The sequence below is a fragment of the Anopheles stephensi genome, chromosome 2 (assembly GCF_013141755.1).
Source record: "Anopheles stephensi strain Indian chromosome 2, UCI_ANSTEP_V1.0, whole genome shotgun sequence".
NCBI lineage: Eukaryota > Metazoa > Arthropoda > Insecta > Diptera > Culicidae > Anopheles > Anopheles stephensi.
In genome coordinates, this window is record NC_050202.1 from 20,099,542 (window position 1) to 20,121,448 (window position 21,907).

Here is a 21,907-nt window from a genome sequence, read left to right on the forward strand (position 1 = left end):
GAAAGTATGAATTGTGCCATATCATGTAATGTTTCAACGCTGTCTAAACATTTTTATTAAAATAGGGAATGTGTTGAAATGAACATGCAAATTCATAATTTAAAATAAACAAAATCGGACATATTACATGATATGAATTGAGAACATTCAATACATCGAATTGCATCAACATTATAAGCTTTGCAAAACACAACATAAATTAACATAATTTAAACAAACGAGCTCTGACCACAATTTCAAGTTCACTGATTACGACCCAGGATTCGGTTTCCTTTCGTTAATGCTCACAAAAATCCTTCAGAGCTTCCTGCAGCTTAATGAAGCTTCAAAACCCTAACGATCACGAACGTCATAATCGTTCCTCATCGGGAACGCACTTTCATTATTACTTTCCCATCCGATAGGCCTTACCAAGCCCAGCACAGCTTTGATCATTCGCTCCGTGCTGTGCCGTAGATCAATTTGTAATCTATAGCCGAACGGCCGAGAAATACACCCGCAAAAAGCCCCATTTGCATATCAATCAAGCAAATCTTTATTTATAAAACGGAACGCCGGGTCGCTTGTACCTAAAAACCCTGAACCCGGCAGACGACAGGATAAGCCGGACACAAGCCGGATTTCAATCAATGAGCAATGTCTTGAATGTTTTGAAGGAAACTCCACGACTCGCCCCCATTCGCGTAGCTCGTCCATTCTCATTTGCTTTGACATTCAAATAAGGTTACCAATGTCATGCGAAAGCTTCGGACGTTTAGGCGTTGGGGAGAAGGAGGCTCTGCGTTCCGTCATACACGGTTGAATAATGATTTCCATTCCTACGATAAACGTTGGTAAATGGTTCGAGAAAACTGGTGTCCGTACAGCTTGTGTTCTGAGTCTTGTAATTATTAACTTCGTAAATCACCTGCTCTATGCGGCGTCAGTTTCATGCGTCCAGACCGAGCATGACTGATATGCTTTAAATGCTTCAGTATCACAATTAAGCGTTCCACCATGTTCTCCGCTCTTGCGCAAAACATTTCAATCTACCGCACACATCAGACCGGGCCGCAAAAAAGGACCCACACCTGAAGGATTGGACCAGAATTTTATTATTATCATTTTCCAATTTGCTGAGAAAATATATCGGAGAATAAATTACATTTCCGTCCGGTTTGTGGTCGACTGCAGGGACTGCAGTGGTTGCCGCTGCAGTCTGAAGCTGGTTGGAAAGGGTAGGGTTGACTTTCATTTTCCACCTGACTGCACGTGCAGTTTAGTCGCTTTATTACCATTCTATGGTGGGCTACAACCTGCCCACCAATGCATACACTGCCCTTCAACATCATCATCATCATCAGCAGCAGCGGCACCACCATCATCATGGACGTTTGTGGGTGCATCACCTTCGTGGTTGAGGTTGATACTTCCAGCCGCCACTGCTCTTGTTCCACCGACGCTAGGTAGTGATAATGCAGCCACAATGCATTTATAATGGTTGCAGGCAATCGATCGAGCGTCCGGCATCGGTTGTGCATAGACTCGCCCTGATGCAAACGATGCCTGCCTGCCAGGGCCCAGACAGACGACTGTTGGGGTTGGGTGGTGCCGGAGGTTTGGGAAAATTGACCCGGATCGCAAAGTAAATCGTAAGCACGTAATGTGTAATTTAGACGCAATAATGATATTCCAGTTCAACGCCACTGCCCACCAGTGTCGAGCGATAGGACATCGTAATTCTAGCCGATAAAGGTGGTACAGTGCCGGGCATTTTCCAATCCGCAGAGCGCTTTCTTGAGGTACGAAATATTGAGTCTTTTAAAATTACTTGTTAAAGCATAATAATCATAGTGATGCGGTTATAAACTAAGCTGGCAATAATGAAACTCATATTCGATAGAACTCGTAAAAGTACCACATTGATTATCGGTGTTAGTAAACTGAAGTGTTCCATATGCTCATTCATCAGTAAAATCAAAGTGCGCTGGCTATTGATTCCGCTGAATCTACTCGACAGGCACTGTAAATTTATCTTCTAACGAACTTCAACTATCTCAGTGTTCCTGTATTCCTTTCGGCAAGCTTTCAAGCTTCTCCGCGTTCCACCCGCCGAATATCTCCGATACATCCAGCCACCAAGTACACCGGAAGCGGTTGAGATATGTTTTATCGCGCTCGCTGCTTCGTGATTATTGGTGATGAGCTGTTTTCAACACCGGGCCCCACCGGTTCGTGATCGGAATGCATTCTAATGCATTTCTGATTACACCGTACCGTCCCGAGGGATAGTAACGGATTACACACCGGGATGTGGCCTACCCACCGCAACGACATCATCATCGTCATCCGTACCACTCACTGGTAGTACCTGGCCCACCGTCTCTCCAGAGTTCGAGCGAAATACATCGGAGACCATCAGCATGACGACGACCGATTGGAAATGAAGCAGATTCGATTGTGTGCCGATACGAGGACGATGTAAATTCTTTGTGGATGAATTAATTTGATTTGCATTTCTGCATGCGTTCGATTGAACGCTGCAGGCGATTGCGATTTGCTTGCGTGAGCTGCAGGTGATGCGGAGGTGGCGAAGAATGCTGTGTGTCTCGCCCGGTTTGCCCACTACCTGGAGACGAGTGATGGGAAAATTCCAACGAACTGCAGTACCGAAGTGACTAACGAGCACAGGCTAAATGGTTGAATGGAACAGCAGCATTCCAACGTGATAAATGGGGGGATGGGGTTTAGATGACCGGGATTAGTAGAAAAATTTAATAAAATTGATAAAGTTTTTCTTTCCTACATATAGTTTTTAATAAACAGATTTTCTTTTGCATTAGCTTCAAAAATATTTTGAAATCAAACTTTCACTTAAAAAAAAGGAAATTATGAATTGAATTTAGCATACCATTAGGCGCTTCGCATTTTCTAGACACTAAAGCGTAAAAATCATGCGAAAATACATAAATAAACAATTTTATCGCTATTTGAATGACCAAAGGCATACGAATATTAGGTTTATTCAAAAAAAAAATGTAAAAAATATTTACTTTAAAATAATACGCTGTCTGCCTTTTTGACATTTTCTAAATAATTTTATTTAAATTTATTTCTTGTTTAGTTTAATCTTAACAGATTTCTTTAGGAAGTGTAATTTGTAGCTTTATTAAAGTTCAAGATTTCAAAGAATCATTTGATAAGCAGATTGCCTAAATTAAGGAGCATAATCATGCTAGCCAATAACAGGCGCATAAATGCATAGAAACTGTACGTTCATTCACGTTTCATCAACGTTTTTTTGGATTCTGGAGTAAGAAGAAAATAAAGGATTTTATTATTTTTTTTTATTTGCCAGTAAATTCATTCAATTTTTTAATTTCTGCTCTATAAACAAAAAATTATTCAACGCTTTCCACATCCAGATTAACTCTCAATGTACCTTCATACCTTCAGAGTAAATGTTTCCCCACTTTACTGCAATAGGCTCACACAAACACCCAAACTGAAGCTCTAGGTATTTTCGCTTAATAGAAAACAAAAGGTGACCAGTACCATGCGCCCAGAGCTTCAATAGAACCCGTAAACGATAAAAACAAAATCCGCTTCAATGGATAAAAAAGCACCGGGAAAATAAAGTGCCCTTGATGGGGTAGGAGGCAAAAGCACAAACACGACGAACCTTCAACGCACGGAATGTAATCTGAAAGTGACGGCTAAGCTGGGATTTCATCATGGTAATCCGATGATAGCTTCGGTTCGCTTTCGACCTACATCGACCATACACATCCGATGGCGGCTATCCCAACCACCATTCACCGGAAGCCGGATAGCTTAAGCTTTACGAACGGGTTAGCGAGCGTGGTTCGTAGAAGGGAAAAAAACAGCACGTCCAAAATCAAATACACAAACCTAAGCAAATAGGTAGACGCGGCCTCACATTTTCCCAACGGGTTGGAATTCAACGGGCAGCAAGAACATAGCAGCATAAACACCGGCACACCGAAAGCATCCTTAAACGAATACCAAAGTACTAGGTAGTATTCGTCGTAAATACTGCGTCGAGTATGCTGTAGTACCGGCTAGGAAAAATAAAAACTAATGGAACTGCCGCGCACACGAAACAAACAACTGGATATCCCACCGATCCACGCTTCGCGAAACGCTCCCGAAGACTTATCCAATCTATTGGTCTCCTGTTGCTGGATCTCACAACCAGCCCACCGAAGAAAAACGCACCAGCATTCACCTCAGAGCGTTCTAGGATTGGGCGGGTTTCGTGATTACTTTTGCGTACGTAGCATGCATTTTAAGTAAATTGATATTTTTCTTGGAAGCACTAGCGGCGGGCAGGTTTATAGTATCCACATCCCTCCAATGGATGTCGTTACACTAAACGTGCGTCATATATCGTCCCCTGGATCGTGTGCCCGGTAAGCACCCAGCTCCAAAACCCGTTGATAAAGATTTACAAATTATGCTTCTTCCCCAAAGTGGCAGCAAATAAAACGGTTCCCGCCGAATTGTAATCCGAACGTTTTTGGGCCGCCGGAAAAATAAATCCGAATTTTCGAGTAACGCCACGTGTAGGCGCCTCGAACCCTGTACGTGATCATCACACACTCGCCATGTTCTATCCTTCCATAAAATTTGTCCTGGTTGTCTAGAGGACTGAAATGAAAATAAAAAATCTTGGAAAAGTTGGAGCACGTCGTCCGTCGTCTCCGGTGTGTGAAGAGAGGCGAAGCACACACACACGCCAAGGATCTGATTACGCTAATATGTGTTTACCAACGCCTTTCGCCCCGTGCCGTATAGCTTACACAGCACGACTCGTGTAAAGCTCCTGGACCAGAGCGGAGGGCTTAAAAAGTTGCAAAAGTCGTCAGAGTTATGGCTGTGCGGGCAGCATGAACTGGGGGAACTCGAGAACTGAAAGGGATGGAAACTCCCCATTTCACAGGGACAACAACCGGTCCGTTTGAAGTTATTCATACGTTTGCATATGTGATTATGTACACTTTTTCACCCCGATCCTCTTTCCGGATCCCTGACTTGGAGAGAAAGAGAGCAAGGCAAAAACAACCCTCAAGAACATGTTTGTGCGGGACGTCGTCGTAAAATAAAGGCTCGTTACTTTAGAGAAAATCAATAACTCAAGCACTCCACGCTTCAAAGGCGAAGAATAAGAGTTTGTATTTTTTTAAAGCTCGCGTTCTTCCCCAACATACTGAAAGACCTCCGATGGGAGCGAAGGAGTCTGGACAACCATCTGGACCGCCTTGTAAGCTACGTCCGCTGTCTGCACATCAAATGAATAAATAAACTGACATTGAAAGACTACAAACACCCGGCTGCCAATCCTTTGGTCCAAGCCTTCTTACGAACCGAAGTGCATCTTTTCCGATCAGAAATTGTAAGAAATGAAATGGAATTCGATCGTTTGAGGTTATGTTTTTTTTTCTTCTTCTTTAGCCCCCTTTTGAATTGACTCTTTGCTTTCGATTTTCCGAGAAAATATAGCTTCTGCATAAGGACTGCAGAACAGCGACCGGTACTACTGCAGGCTATTTTTAAATTCTTGCTGCATTTTCCCGCTAATCTCGTGGTGAAGCCCCACAAAACCGAGCCACCTTTGCATCGTGGTCACAGATGCAAACTTTTCCAACACGTTCACGAGTAGACCGAGAGCAGCAAAAGATCCTGAAAGATCCATAAGGGCTCGGAAAGCTGCAGCAAGTGCATCCCGACACACAAGCACACACGTGCACGCAGGGGACCAATTGAATCCGGCTCATCGAAATGAGCCCGTCTGGAGGTGGCCGGAGCGATATTCCCAGCATAAAACTCGACGAAACCTTTACCGGTCCTGGATGGGAGTGGCTCAGGACATGACTGGAATGTCTAAGCAGTTGCTGCTGCTGTCGGTCCTTTTGCTTCCCAGCAAACGATAAGCTGCCGAGACCTCCTCCAGCAAAGGACAACTTGGAAGTAAAAACACACCCAGCTACGGCTTCCCTTCGGTTTGCGGGTTGTGTTTCAAGCTAGCAGGAACCGGAGCTTGGTGAAAAGTCAAATAAAATTAAACGAGCTGACCCACTCGGGCTTGAACCACGGGTGTGTTGTGAACGCTTCCAAATTCCCATAAGGGAGCAAATAAACAGAAACTCCCAGAAGCAGAAAAAGCACCGATTGTGTGTGTGTGTGTGTGTCTGTCTGTGTGCCGGGCTGTTTGTTTTACACTAATTTTACCAACTTTCTGTTCCAGCTGTTCGAGCCGGACGGGCTCGGAAAGCTGTACAGCTGTAAAAATAGCCACTGGCAAAATTTTGTTTTTCCACCCCACCCAGCAGAAGGATGCAGCCACGTGCAGTCATTGCAGTGCGTTAGGGCGCAGCCGGATTTGGTGTGGCACTCCTGAGCTCTGCTATGCGACTGTATCCAATTCAAGTATCCGGCAAGTCTCGTACGGACGATGATGACCACGATGGAGACAGCGGAGTGACTATTAGATTCCTCACTGCTGATGGCTGGAAGCATCCTGCCAGCTGCTTGATATTCTATTGCATGTAGTATAATTTTATTAACTGGTGCTAACGAACGCTTTTAGCTGTTTTTAATGGAAAAGATATGATCTCGACAGTGGGTACCACACTCAGGATCATATGAAGTACCGAAAAGCATGTGGGTTTAATATGGTTACAACTGGCACGAACGCTGAGCTTGTACGCTGCTACAGGTTAGATAGATCAAGCTTTGGACTGGATGGAGCCTCTTAATGGTATTGAACACAGAAATGAGATACAATTTGATGGGTTGCAGGTGCATTTTTAAGCTTGCGGAGACTATACTGACTGTTGTGCGGGCATCAGTTGCATACCTTTAGGCGTTATTTACCGAAAAATTCTCTGATCATATAAAAACTCTTGAAAGAGGTGCTTTACGACAAGCTTTGAAGTTACTGGGAAGTTTAACGCAATCTAATTACAAACGACCTAAATCAAAGTTTAAGGCGACTACTCAGGGTTAACGTTCTTATCCTACTGGAGCCTTAAAGTATGCAGTTAATTTTCTTTGGTTTGGTGTTTGGAGGCAATTATTTATTTTTTATATCTTTTATTGATTACATAGACTCCCCTTATTCTTCGACAGCTAAAATAAATTGCTACACTTATTTCATCTCAACTGTCATGTGCGCCATCATTGCTTGTCGTGTGCTTTATCTGAAAGCACATTAGTTTCCTGCAAGCTAGCTTCATCCAAATAAAAACCTCTAATTAAAGACTTCTCCACCGATTCCGCTACAAAAGTCCGCACTTGCTCCGGGAAATTCATTAGCTAACCTACATTCGCTTCACCGAATCCAACAGTCCACCTTTCGCTCACCGCGTCCTAGAAGAAATCCTTCTTATCTCGCACACTGCACACTGCCGTTCCGTTGACAGTTTGAACATATTCTTCTTCATCAAATTATTTTTCGCTCCATCACCAGGAGTCCCATCCAACGTCACTCTCTGTCCGGACAGCGATGCGGATAAGGCATCGTTAGGACGATGGGACGGTGCGGTTTGCTTCCCGCTATTCTTCCTTCACTTTTCCACACATTCAAGTAATTTGAAGAATTTTTGGCGTAAAATTCGACCTACCGTGCACGGTTTCCATCTGTTAGAGGGGAAAGTTTCTGTGCTTTTTTTTCCTCCGCACTTTATTTCTTCCACTTATCAGACTTCACCAAACAATGGACTGCGGGAATACGAACGACGCTACAGTTGTGGAAGAAGAACCTGTTTTTTCCTGCACGAATTCTATCTCCACGATAAAATGTAGCGAGAGACAAGCGACACACAACAAAAAAACTCCCCTACAACTCCAAAACATTCCATCGTTCTTGCCTGTCGCGCTTTGTGCCACCCCGTCCTCCACGGTGAAGTTGTGGCGTAATGAAAACGCAAAAGTCAACCAAAATAATTAATCACCGAAACCGAAAGTCAACCTCCACCCACCATGTCGTACCGTCGTTGATCCGCAAATTTCTCGTAACGCTCCGATTCCTGGCTTTATCATTTAGATTGGATTAATTTTTCTCTCCGATGGAACAAAAAAAAAACGGATCCCTCATCTAGGACTAGAACCACCACCGTTCGGCTTTCGGTGGGGAGGTAATGTCAAGTACTCATCACGGTTAGGAAGGTAGACCACGGCTTTTTTGTGGACCAACGAAGAAGAACCTGTAAACTTTCATCTTCCAGCATTCCAACCGGGGAGCCCAGGCCACCAGACTTTTCTAGAGGATAAGCAGCATACCGACGCATGCCGGCCGACATTCAATGGGAGATACTTTTCTTCAACCTTCTGAAGTACCATGCAACCCCCTTTCGTAACGAGAGAGAAAGAGAGAGAGACTGAACCCATAGGAAGCTGGTGGAAATACTCATTGAAAAGTGAAACCTGAGGCCATGTTTGGTTCCGGAAGATAAAAGCGTTACAGACGGAAAGTATTCATCTTGCCAACGGCCGAAACCGAAGCAAAGCATATTTGAAAAGAGAAAGGTTCACATTCAAATAAAAAGTATTCTGTGCCCTTCCGGAATATGCCTTATCCGATGTTCATTCTTTGAAACAACTTATAAGAATAATAAAAAACATCAAGACACATCAACAGTACCTTCTCCTGCCTTAACAAACATTCATTCTGCCAACAATTATAGGCTGTTTTTCGGTGCGGCAAGGTGCGTGCATGTTCACCGCCGCTTTCAAGCGAATCAAGCGCTTGATTTGCTAAGCTCATTAAAACGCCACCATCGGAAAATGTCGGTGCCCCAGCAAAATGACGCCAGGCGACAGGAATTAGCTCTAATGAACGGAACTGCAAACAAAAGAGCTTTTTCCCGAAAGGCAACTGGCGTGGCGTGGTGAAAAGTTCAAGTGGAGTATCAAACCGTACGCTTATCGCCAACCTGCCAACGGTGGATCGTGGCCGTGTTGACGTGGTAAGGATTTTCGGGGAGGATTATCGTGATTAGGCTGACTGGGTGGAAATTTTGGATCCCGTTTGGCCGTGTTTCGGGATCTGTAAGTAGCTTGTTTTTGCTCCAGATTCGGCACAAGAGAAACCCGCCGTTTGTGCCGTTTGTGCCGTTTGCCTCATTTTGGCGGAGCCATTGGAAAGGACTTAGAAATGACATTTTAAACGAATGTTGTCACTGGATTTGGAGCAAATGCTGTTAAATCCAATCGGAATCGCTTACTTGAGAATGACGACTTAGGCTGCTGTAGACTGAGAAGTTGTTCGCTAAGATTTTAATGCAATAATTGAATTGTAGCGCTTTTCCTAACCTTCTTTAAACTAACTTTGATTGAGCTCATTCTGAAATCTAGTTTAATGATTATCAGTTGAGCTAATAAACTTCGTTAGGAAAATTCTTGTCAACGCATAGCCTTGATTATTCTTCAGCTCCATAAAAGTGAGATATCTTTGGTTGCATCTTTTGCCTTCTTAAGTAGAAAAAATGAATTTAAACGACTCATCAAATAGAAACCAGAGTCTTAACTAGACGGTGCAGCCTATATGTAGGACTAGGAAAGACACAGAAATCCAAATCTGAGGTCCAGGTACACTTAAACATAGATGCAGATATATAATGCTGCTATATATAGCAGATATATAGTGATCGGTTTGCTGAGGGGTTCATCAGGAAGGTGAGAAACTTGATTCTCAGGAGTAAAATATCAGCGAAGTAATATAGAGTTTCTGAGGCTTGTGATGAACTAGACGGTGCTGCCTAAACGTAGGATTAGGAAAGACATAGTCATATGTAGATCACTAACATCAATGATGTACATCAGCAAGGCGTGAGACTTGATCCTGCGGAGTCAAAAGTCAGCGAAGTGCAAGAGAGTTTCTGTGCCTTGTGATGAAGGGTTTATATGTGCAAAGCTCTACCAGAGTCTTCCTAAATAGGTTCATATCATATTTATGTCTTCAACTTGTTTTGATTTGCACCATCAGTAGATAAAATTTTAAATCCATTATCAGTAGCAACCTTAAAACCCTGAACAGTCCAAGCATCACAGATAGCTCGATCGTATTTATTGAACAGGTCGACAACCTCTTATCACTTACCTTCTTGTTGTCACGAAACTTCAGCCAGCCGGACACGATTGTCTGATCTCCTGCCAACACATCACCCGCAGCACTACCACTACCGAGATCCATATCTTCCATCCCATCCCCACCACCAACACCACACACACTACCACCACCTCTCGGCTCCGCACCGGGCGGGCTGCAAATAACACTGCGTGCCGGGGACGAAAACACTCCCGGCTCACCCATAACACTTTTCGCCGGACTTGCACCGGCCGGCGACCCATGAAACCCTCCGGCAGCCGCATGATGATGGGCGTACGGACGATGAATAGGTGACGAAAACACTCCCGGCTCACCGAGTACACTTTTTGCCGGGGATGCGGGAAACACTGGACCGCCAACACCACCACAACCACCCGCTCCGAACTGACGACGCACCGGAAGTGGCGAATTTTCACACGAACTTAAACCACCACCGACACCAGCCCCGCTGGCAAGTCCAAAATTGTGACGGACCACGTTTTTTCGCAAACAGCTACCCGCACTGCCACAGTCCGAATCGACACGCTTACGCATCACCTGTGGCTCACCACCCGTGGCTACACCCGTACTGCACATACACTCGGACGCTGCCCGACGCTTGGCCGGTGGAACGGTCGGTCCACCAACACACTCGCACGGTTGCTGCTGCTGCTGGAGAAAGCGTCGTGAGACGAGCGGTGACTCGAACGCTTCCATCTCGCTTCCGTCAGCTGCACGCCGTCCAACAATCGGTGTCGATCGCTGATCACGGATGACGCCCTGCAGTTTGTCAAGCCGGCGATTTGGAAGCGGAGACGATTTGGCGCTTTGTGAGCCACTCTCTAGGAGCAGCAGGGCGGCGGCATGGTGCGGTAGGTGGTGTGCGGGATCGTGTCGCCGGGGCACATTCGGAGAGTTTTTGCAGGATTCGGAACCACCGTGCTGCAGGTGCTGAAAGGTGGGCATGCCGATTGTGGAGGGATGGTCGGTGCTTCGCTTTGGAGCCGACGTGATCGGCGGCGACTGACCTTGGTCGGCCATTTTGTGTGCGCGGGGCAAGTGTTACGAGCTGCAACGGGAAGGTAAGAAGTGAAGGAGGATAATTAGATAAGCGATAAGAATGAGATAATGATATTTGATACTCCAAAGAGATTAATAATAATTTATAATAATGTGATTACTCATATTTTCTCTTATTTTCTTCTTCTTCTTCCTTGGCACTAAAACCACGCGAGGTCTCGGCCTGTCATTTCTGGCTTTCTGTGACTTAATTTTACCCGTAGAAAAGGAGTCACCTCTCCGTACGGGTAGGTGGTCAGGATTGGATTTGAACCCCGGTCCTATCGTTTTTCAGAAGATTTTTCTTTTTCAATCGGATGGAGCAACAAGACCGGAATCAAAACCTATGAAAACCGAATCGTCGTACTCGGAACTGAAGAATTCTGTCAAACGGATGCATCACATAAAACAGAGCCCGGGAAAAGAGGCCTTGAAGTAGGCATTAGTCTAGACATGACCCTTTGAATCTATAAACCCTCTATATTTAAAGTATAAATAACACAGCTTGTAAAAAATCATAAAATTGTAAGCAACCGAGTACGTTATTTGTCTATATTCATTAATTATTACAAATTAATCGCCTGAAAGTATGCAATTTGTAAGCTAGTGATATTTACTACAGCTCATTGATACAAACTGCAATTCTTTATACTTATTTTTCTTGTTTAAACAGCTGAGTTTCTAGTTTTTTTTTCTTCCTTCCTCTCAACTCAAAATCTTCAGCTTCCTCTCAATAATAATTTTTTAAGCTCTTTATAGCGCAAAATTCAAAGCTGTTTAAAGAATAGACTTAGAATATTGAGCCAATTTCCCAGAATTTCGGGCAGATAGTTGGATTCTTCCTTAGTTTGGGAAGGATTAACAATCTGACATCATTGTACATTATCATACTTAGTGTTCGCTTATCATTTCCTCGCACCGTACAATGTCGCTCCTTCGAATTAAAACGAACAATTGCATACACTTTACACTAAGTGCAAGCGGCTCACAGTCACAGCACCCGACATCAATTCCATGCACGAGCTGCCAAACTATCTGATTATTCATTGCCGCTGCATGTACACGCGCAGCATATTGAAGCATCTCGTAGGACGCCGTTCGGTTTCAATGTTCCCAAAATAGCCACTAAACACATCTTTGCTCTAATTATGACCAATGGATAATTTGTAAGCTCGCTCAGCAAGCCGACGTGGTGGTGCTCGAATTTTCTACATAGATGGGTTTGACAATAATGGGGAAAATTTCTACACACATCCACGCTCGGCCATACACTCATCACCCAAAACAGGCTCTGCCCAAGCTGCTCTGTCAACCAATCCCATCTCCCAGCGGCCGTCAACCGGTCGCATTTAAACGCTTCTGTTTGTGTCCTATTTTGAGCCAATTTAGTTCAATTATTTATCACGGCTGGTGGTTGTTCCGCACCGGCATGCCTCACACATTGGAAAGCGTACACGCATAAAGCGGCTAATTTCCGGTACGGGTCGGTCCGGCCCGACGGCGACAGCCGGAATGCTGCCCAAAAGCTTGCCGATGGCCTGGACGAAATTATTATGATCAACATGATCCTCGGTTGCAGAATGCTGTATTTTGCATTCATTGTCCTCCCGGGACTGGTCGGCTCCCTCCACTGCTCGGGCAGGTCTGGCAGCATGAATCAAGCAGACCTGGTTGCCGGTGGTTGTTTGGCCGCTGGGAAAATGCGACATTACGTCCCGCTCACGATGCCACCCGAAAGCACCAGTTTGCTAAATCGCCCGTCCGAACTGGACATGACGAAAACAATCGGGCAAGCTCAAACATCGTCCAACAAAACCATTCGAAACACTCACCGACGGATAGCGCGAAACGGTGCTTCGTGCTGTGCTGCGTCTGCAAATTGCAACAAAATGCAATCCCCTGCCCAGAACACGTGAATTCGACCATGCTTGAACACGTACCAGAACGAAACCATGTTGAAGTGGACGGTGCGCTGCGTGTCCGGCCTGGGGGAAAGAGCGGCCGACTGTCCCAAACCATTTAGGAGGCCTGTGGATGCGGGTGTAGTATTGGAATGTTAAATGAATTTCCTGTCCTATGCAGAATCGTGTCCTAGTTGGAGGCTTTCGGGTGAACCAATATCGTTGTCACTCTTTCGTTACATCTTGTTTGTGTGATTTGCGACTTTTGGGTGCGTTGGGAAAATATTGGTTTATGGTAATTACTAGCCTAAAACATGTTTATTTATCTAAGGCCTCTTTCAATGATACAAACTTTTTAATTTTGACTGAATTTCTTAACGCGTAACAGCTTGTTGAGGTAGGTAAATGGGAACTCTCTTTGCTTTACGCCACCTGGCCTCCAGGAGCTCGTATTAATTAAATCACCAAAATCAATCATTCGTGATGCGGAAGCAACTGTCATCCAGTCGCCATATTGAGCGGTTGCCGCCAACGCACATCTTGCTCGTCTGCCAGTGTTTCCCACCCAACAAACCCACACAGGGCCTGTGTTTCCCTTTCGATCGTCATACTAATAAACCGATTTCCGGTTTTCTCATCAAAATGTAAATCAGTCTATTTATTTGCTCCTGCAACCTTCAGCCGACGCGTTCGATTGACGTGTCGGACGCATGTGTACAGTGCACAGCCAAAGAGCCCACAATCGGAAGTAAAACAATCTCAAGGAACTGCCGAGGTAGCGAAGAAAAATGACTTCTGACAGAAAAATCAATACCAATCGCACATGTATCGCACATTTCGCACACGGCACGGTGTTGTCCCAGTTTTCTTCCCGGTTTCAGTGCCAGCTTTCGTTTCTCCAAGGGTTCTCCCGGTGGGTGTGTGATACGGTTTGAAGCCTCCAGCCAGCCGGCGAATAACTTCCGCATAGGGAAGATGTTTCGCTTTTAGTGTACGCTCGGAACGGTGCATTGATGACGTTTGGTTTAAAAATTTAAATCAAAACCTTCCGGTTTCGTGCTGTGAAGTGACGTTTGGGGGAAGGATGCTAGAAATTCCACTCCATCTCGGAATTCGCAGCAGTTTTTTGTCTGCCCGTTCTGGACCTGGACGACTTCTCACGTACTACGTATAGCCTCTCTCTTAATGCATCTCTCTTCGCACAACAACCAGAAAATCTTACATACCTTTAACCTCCCGAATGGACATGAAATCTTTCCTCCACTCGAAAACAGAAATAAACCTTCATTTCTTGGTCCACGGAACCGGGAAAACGGCACCATTGCTCGTTGAATATTTATTTGTATGGATCACGATCCAGTCGCGCGTGGCGTCTGTGCCTTGCAGCCCTCGAAGACCATCGAAACCGGGAGCAAACCCCTACCGCAGCCGAATGCCAAAGAAAATATTGAAGATATGAAGAGAGCTCGGGTCGAAAACTTGGGTGAAATCTGCCCGTAAACTCGCCAAGGTACTTCTGCCGTCTGTCGTCGAGTCTTGTGCCACTATTGCGGACGAACGTCCGGGCCCGTATCCACAAGAAAAAATGTACGAGAACCACACGCAAAAGAGACACACTTGCCGGCAAAAGCGAGCGACCACTTTCTGGGAGGAAGACAACAGAATGCAAAAGAAAAAAATACACCCAAGTCCTTGTAAAATGTGCGGGAAATATCCTCCGGCAAATAATCCACTTGTTTGTGTACCACACGTTTTGGGTACGTGCTTCTTCAATGGATATGCGCACCGCACGAAGAAAGAAGACGCTGCCATGGTGGACGTTACACTGACAGCAACAAAAAAAAAACCCTCCTGGATATTCTCCTGGACCAGAATGTGGGACACACCAGGCGCACAAAACGGAAAGGAAAACTTTATGCATTCAACAATGGCTGTCTTTGCCTTGGTTTTCTGGGGGGGGGGGGGGGCTTAGCCCACAGGTAAAAGCACATTTCCACAGCAGAACGCCAAAACCACAACCTGCTGGAAGGAGCAAACAGAGGATAAAAAAAACTGGACCGAATGTGTCCAGAACCTTTTCATTTCTGGGATGTTTGAGATTTTGCTGGAGAGTGGTTTGCTATCGTTTTTCTCAAATATTTTCCCCCACTTCACAATGCTTGCTCGGTGTGAGGACGAAGCGACGGTTTGCTTCACAGTGGCATATATCATGTCGTGCAAGAGTTTTACTTCTTGCTACCTGCCACAATCAGATGGCGACGGTGACGAGATCTCGCATCGAGATACCTTTTTTACGGGTGAGTGGAATGTTGTCCTCAATAATGATGAATTTGTCTACGATTAGATGGTAGATGGTCAGAATAATTTGTTTGTCAAATATTTACATTCCATTGCAGCATTTGGTACGCATTGCCGTGGTTATGAAGGAACAGCCATAGCGGAAAGGCATTTGCTGATAATGTAGAATTAAAAATCGTATGTGGAATTTTGGTGCCCGACACTCTAATAAGGCTCCTTGAGCGCTCACTCGTACACTTTCTGATCCAGAGTGTAGCATATTAGCAAGGCTAGGATTCTTCTTGATTTTAAGGCATTTCAAACATTAGTGAGAATTAAGTAGCTTTATAAGATAATTCTGCCTATTGCTCTGTGCATTGCGGTCCTGCCTGATTGGACTGACTATCGATTATCCTGGCTGTTCCGACGTACGAACCAACTCCATCAACCCATCTCTGTACGCGTGGATGGTCTAAAAGGACTTCACGGGCAGGGACGTACGATCTTACGGTGAAACTGGCGAGTCTTATTCGCTGGACGATGGTGAAATCGTAGCGCTCGTCATTGTATCGGCTCCTCCATTGTCCTTCCAGAAATACGGGGTCTTAAAATCCTTCTGAGCATCTTCCTCGCGAATGCGGCTTAGAGGGCTTCGTCAGTTTTGAACTGAGTCCATGCCTTAGAGGCGTATAAGAGATCTTCGACTATAAATTTTCTGTATAGCCCCAGCTTTGTCCCAAGAAGACATCACCTGTCATAAAGCTAGGTGTATTCGAAAACTGCCAGTAAAATATGTTTATAGACCCCTTACACATGGCTTAAGTCACTTTACTGCAGCTTGATTTGGTCCATCCTTGAACACGGGAGCTGGAACAAGTGCAGCGCTATTTCACCAGCTATTTCAGATTAGCGAGGACTCACTATCCACCACTCACCTCATTCAGGACTCACTCACCAGCTATGCGGGCACAATAAGTCTAGGAAGACAAAATTGGCAGACATGACCTAAGTGGTCATTAGACCAAGAAAGAAGAAGAAGCTACCTGTAGGTTCTTTGGCTCCTCCAATCAGTCCGTTGCTCTATATGACTCCCGATGTCAACTCCTGCGGTTGACGTTTTTAGAGAAGCGGCAGCCTGTGGCTAGTGCCGTCTTCATAGCTGGCCTGCTCCTTTACGTCCGACGTACCGATGCTCCTGATCTTCTGAATCGGATAGGCCCATACGTCCCCATCCGATCACTCCGTCCCGTTACGTCCATAATGACTCCTTCCTTGTATGTCAGCGCAGATTCAACAGTGTCCAATAGATTCTCTTCTACTACCAGTAGTGGGTCAAGATATTTGGAGGCCCCGAGCGGAAAGGCAGTTGAGGTCCCTCTTATTATGATATTAGAGGGAAACAACAGAAGTTCCCTCGCAGAAGAGGCCCCCGTAATCGACGCGGCTCCGAGCGGTCGCTCCTTCCGCTCTTAGGTTGATCCGCCACTGTCTACTACAGCTCATCCATCTCCGATTCCGATCATCCCTCTTTACATCCAAGAACCTCACATACCAGTGAATCTTAATCTCAAAAAAGCAGCGGCAAACAAATGTTTATTTAAATACATAGCTCTCGGTATTTAACTTCAACAGCTATTGCCACAATTTGAATCTTTACTTCCTCAGAAGAAAACTGTATTGTAGAAGTTCATCAAATTCAAAGCCTCTTTACTCGCCTTATACTCCCCTTCGTGTGATAGGAAAATTAGCACGATACAATCATTGCCATCGACCTGTCCTTGCCAGTGAGCAGCAAAAAGCAATTAATAACACCCAAGGAAATAGTTGCGTTTTTTCCTCCTACAGACTTCCCGGGGTTTCCATTTTTTCCACAAGTCATTCCGGTTCGACCCATTCGAGTTGCATTAGTGGGGAACGTGGGTGAGAGCTGCCGTACACGCCACACGATCCGTATACGGCTCGGGCGATAGATAGTGTGTGTGTCTATCTCTGGTACTTGTTAGACAAGCTCGTTATCACTGGCACAAACGCAAATCCTTAAGTAGCTGTCAATGCAGTACTCCATTAGCTGAGCGAGTGCGGCACACATTCCGTGCCGTTACAATGTGCACGAGCATTAACAGACACCGTCACGAAACGGTGTCATTGTAGCGATTGGAGCAAGGGTAAGCTTCAATGTTCTTGGGTGGTTCGAGCGCTTGCTTAAACAGGCTAACCTAATAAGAATGGTTTTTTTCTTATCCATCTTGAATGTTTTCCTTTCAACATAATCTCTAATTTTCCGCAATAGCATATAATTTGTTAACAACTGTAGCCGGAGGAATAAAACAAAACCCTGCCCAAGAAGGAAATGGAAATGGATTGTGGTGGACACGAACCAAAGCCCCTAAGTAATCCCTTTGCTAGCTTGTGAGCAAAACCGACCAGGCAAACGCGGAAGGCAATTTTTCTACACCACCATCATTGGATATCCTTCGCCAGTGGCTAATGTTCCCGGGATGATATGATCTTTTTGCTTCACAGGTCTGTTTTTATTTTTTGCTGGTTTAGGCATGAGCCCAAAAATTAGCGTTCTACTAGCAGCAGAGAAAATGGTAGCCATTGATCTAGCTAGTCCGCGCCACACAAATTGGGACAGGAATGGGACTCCACCCGGCGAACGGAAACGTCATTAAAGAAAGTACACCAGCGACGGGAAGACGAGAAAAAAAGAAGAAGAAAAAAACTTGCAAATCATCACCGTGTGCGAACACGAGCCCATCCAAATGGCCTATCGCTGATGGTGGCCGTCATGTTTGGTGAAACTTTTATTTTCGATTAGATGTGTATACAGTTTTGCCTCACTTGCAGCTACCGGCCTACCATATTCCCAGCAGACCTGCTACTGTTGGTGAGTGGAAAATGCAATCGTCTCCCGTCACATTCGGTAACGAAGGCCAACACTACACACACACACACACACACACATACACAGAGAGAGTGATGACGTGTGTGGGTAAGAAGCAATTTGATTGAAGGCAGGCGGGAACTACTTCCCGACCGTCGCTTTGACCGTAACCCCCGGGCTTGATATATTTACTTACTTTACGAGCTGTCAGAAAGTTTATGGTCATAAATAATGGCGACCAAAAACGGTGCGAGGGAATTTTGATGGAAAATCTTCAGCCGTGGTAACCTGGCTGGGAGACAAACCCGGGCGCTGGATACTGGACAACGCTGGGACAGTTCAGCTGGTGGCTGGTGATGAAATTACGAAGGGTTTTCCCCCATTTCTCGCTCTTTTTTTCGGGGGATTGAGCCTGAGACATGGGATCCATTCGAGATACACAGTAGTTCTTGGTTACTTTTCCGGGTTGATAAATTGTTTTATGCGTAAGGCTTAACAAATTTAAGGCATCTCCTCCGCTGGCCGACACTGACCTCGGAGGGGAGGTTCCGGGTGAGTGGGAGATCCAGAAAAATAAAACAAAAACTTCACCAGAGTTCAATTTCACTTTCATTTTGTCCTTCACGGGTAACCCCTTTGGCTGAGTTCTTGAGGAGGGATGGTTGTTTTTATTTCCAATTTTATACCTGGAGATATTTTTACCCAACAATTCTATGCAAAAAATGGACCAAAAATAAATATAAAAGCAAGACAAAGGTAGCTCGAGATTGGAATCCTGCAATTTGTTATCAGATTAAAGGGCTTAGGAACCATTTGACTTTATTTTACTTGAAAGCGCTTGAAGGATGTTGGGTCAATCGGTAGGATAATTCACTTATTGAGGTGGTCAATGGTATAAAAGCTTGGCAGATATTAATCCAGAGTTTAAAATTCGTAATGCTTGAAGCTGTTCTACATATCAGCATTCGATCAGAGCATATTTGACATTATTTAAATCCACCACGCAACACTCATTAAGGCAAAATCCACTTCAACCGCCTTTTCCAGTGCGTGTGTACCGTTCCGGATATGGTCAGTAATCAAAGACAAACATTGACAACAGCATATAAAAAGCATCAACACCCGTTAAACCAATGTATGGTCGTGGTATGGGGGGCACTCTCAGGCAACCCGGGCGCATAGTGAACCACCGCAGATAAACAAACAACCTGGCCGAGCTTGCTCCGGCAAACCCCTTATTTCAATTGAAGCTAATCACGATACCGTCGGACGCCCGAACCGGGGACGACCTCTCGCGTAGCTTACAATCTGTGAAGCAACAAACAACCGTCCAACGTGCGCGAGTACACGAGCGGTTCAGCTCCCCGATCCAAGCCGACGGAACCATTATCATCCCCGTAACGAACTGAAAAACGTCCGAAAGATGTGACGATTTCAATGCGTCACAACTGCAACTGGGACCAGAGTTGCACGGTTGGAGAAGACCTTGGCGTGCGTGGGATGCTGGTGGGACATATTGCTCACTTTATGCTCCACGCAGGGAGTCCGGTCGATGGGATAAAGTAATAATCTTCATCAAGCAGTCGGGTAAGAGGGGTTGTTTCTGCACTGTAGGCTCGGTGTTACTAGAAAATGGTTAAAATGGAAATAATATAAAGATATTGCAGCATACTCAAAAATAAACAACTCAGTCCAGATATTCATAGAACAAATGTTTTATAGGATCCGAAGAAGTGATGAAGACGAAATACATCTCGAAATACAGCTCTAGATTACGCTAGAGACTCCCAGATTCTTGGGATTTCAGAGCGTTACTCTAGAACGCCCTTCGCATAGTGATGGGTTATTCGAACACTAGAAGATCTAGGCCATTCTAATTCATTAGACTCAACGATTGATCCCACCGGATAAGTACTCAATAACAATTTAATAATAGAGGAAGCATATTTTGATGTTGATTCAAAGGATCCACTGATTCGGTCCGTTCTGCTATTACTGTATACGTCCTCAAATATCTTTCGGAACCTTGAGCTACGGTACTAAAATTAATTAAAATTTTACTTTGTCGATGCAACTTGTCTCATTTTCCTCAACAGCTTTGTCTTTGTGTCCATTATACCCAAACAATCGCACCCACAGTGCAACATTCCGCACGCCAATTGGCAGTCCAAACACCGTGCACCGTACACTGTCCGGTGTTGCACTGTGCCTGCAGTGCGGCGCACAGTCACCGGCAGCGAAAGGGTGCGCTAACAACGTCCACACGTTTACGTCCAAGCTGCGGATGCGTTCAGTCGTCCGACCGGAAGAATGGAACGTTCCACAAACAAAAAAAAACAGAAACAAGGGGTGCCAGGGTGCGCTCAGCGCGATGTAATGTGCCATTTCGGTATTAAAATTGATAATCCATTCGGTGGCCCCAGTCCGCGCAGTCCGTGCCGCGGCACAGGTACAGGTCGTAACGTCGTGCGGTCGTACACGGGCGCGCCAAGATGTGCGTTCACGGGAATTTAATTGTACCGCTGGTACTGTGCGCAACGGTTGCGCTGGCTCTCGCACTCACGGTCAGTCCGTCCGGCGTGGTCAAGGTGGACCACCAGCCACCGAACAGTACCGGGGCCAGTGTCTTCGAGCGGCGGCCAGCGATCGCCCCGGAGGACGCTGACAGTACGGTGCAGGAGCTGCCGCGGTCACGATCCAGGCGTCGTACGCGCGATCCGGACGACAAGAACAACATTGAGTCAAGTAATCGCAATAGTTTTGGTGGGTTGGGATGGGGAATCTGGATGGTACCGTGGCTGCTCATACGATTCTATCACCCCCCCCCCCTTATCCCCGGCAGGTATATCGCTCTGGGAGTGGATGAAGGGACGCGACAAACACGAGGAGAACTGTATGCTGATCGCGATCGGTGGTGTGGCGAGCGGTGGTGCCCTGACGGGAGCGTTCGTCGGGGCCGGCATCGGGAGCATCTTCACCGGACCGGGTGCCATCGTCGGTGGAATCATTGGTGGGCTGGTCGGTGTGTTTGGGGGGATGAGTGTGGGTGCGCGAGCGGGTGCGGTTACATGTGACAGTGTCTAGGACCAGCAGTGTCAGTGCCAGTGAGAGTGTCAAAAACCGTTTTTCTAGAGCAATAAAATTCGCTTAAGTTTCTACCGAAGCGTTGTGACGTGTGTGTTTTGTGTGGTCTTTCTAGGCGCAAAAGAGTTCAAAATGTCCGCAAAGAATGTAAATGGCCGACCACTTTCTTTCCACAGCGTTCGGACAGCGTGTCAGAGCGTCAGGAACCATTACAATTCTGGTGCCGCATTTGCCATCCATTTAACCCATTGTTTCTTGAATACGTGTTGCAGTAAGTGTGGCTGTGTGTGTGTATGTTTGTGGGTTTCCGCATGTGTGATGCCACCAATTCTTTCCAACAAGACAAGGAGCAAGTGTAGCCTTACATAAAACATAAGGGCTGTAGATTACTTCGCCTTCGGGTCGGGTCCCCTCTTCTTCAGCGTGTGTGTGTGAGAGGCTATATTTTTCGTGTTACTTTTATTTATCACCAAAGCCCCATTTACCTTCACCAATACTACTACGCGCCGGTTTGCTGCATTTTCTACCGGAATTCCGGTCTACCGGAAAACCCATTCTGAAGGGGGGTTTCACATTCATAAGTAAAACGCACCACGGCACTCTCATCAT

At 45.6% G+C, this 21,907-nt stretch overlaps 2 protein-coding genes across 3 annotated transcripts in view; one reads left to right on the forward strand and one right to left on the reverse strand.

Moving 5' to 3' along the window:
* The window catches only part of LOC118503549, a 433,940-nt gene that overhangs the window by 393,876 nt on the left and 18,157 nt on the right, over nt 1-21,907 (reverse strand). Inside the window, exon 3 of the mRNA XM_036036948.1 lies at nt 10,103-11,159. Within this exon, the coding sequence (XP_035892841.1) occupies nt 10,103-11,131 (1,029 nt within the window). The 5' untranslated portion in view covers nt 11,132-11,159. The remainder of the gene's footprint in view (nt 1-10,102; nt 11,160-21,907) is intronic.
* On the forward strand, nt 20,417-21,386 carry LOC118503552. 2 transcript variants are annotated; one of them, XM_036036956.1, is made up of 2 exons: nt 20,417-20,959; nt 21,057-21,386. In XM_036036956.1, the coding sequence occupies exons 1-2, from the start codon at nt 20,707-20,709 to the stop codon at nt 21,296-21,298; spliced, it is 495 nt and encodes a 164-aa protein (XP_035892849.1). In that variant the 5' UTR covers nt 20,417-20,706; the 3' UTR covers nt 21,299-21,386. The 2 variants fall into 2 exon arrangements, with proteins under 2 accessions (XP_035892849.1, XP_035892848.1); XM_036036955.1 differs by having other exon boundaries at nt 20,433-20,977.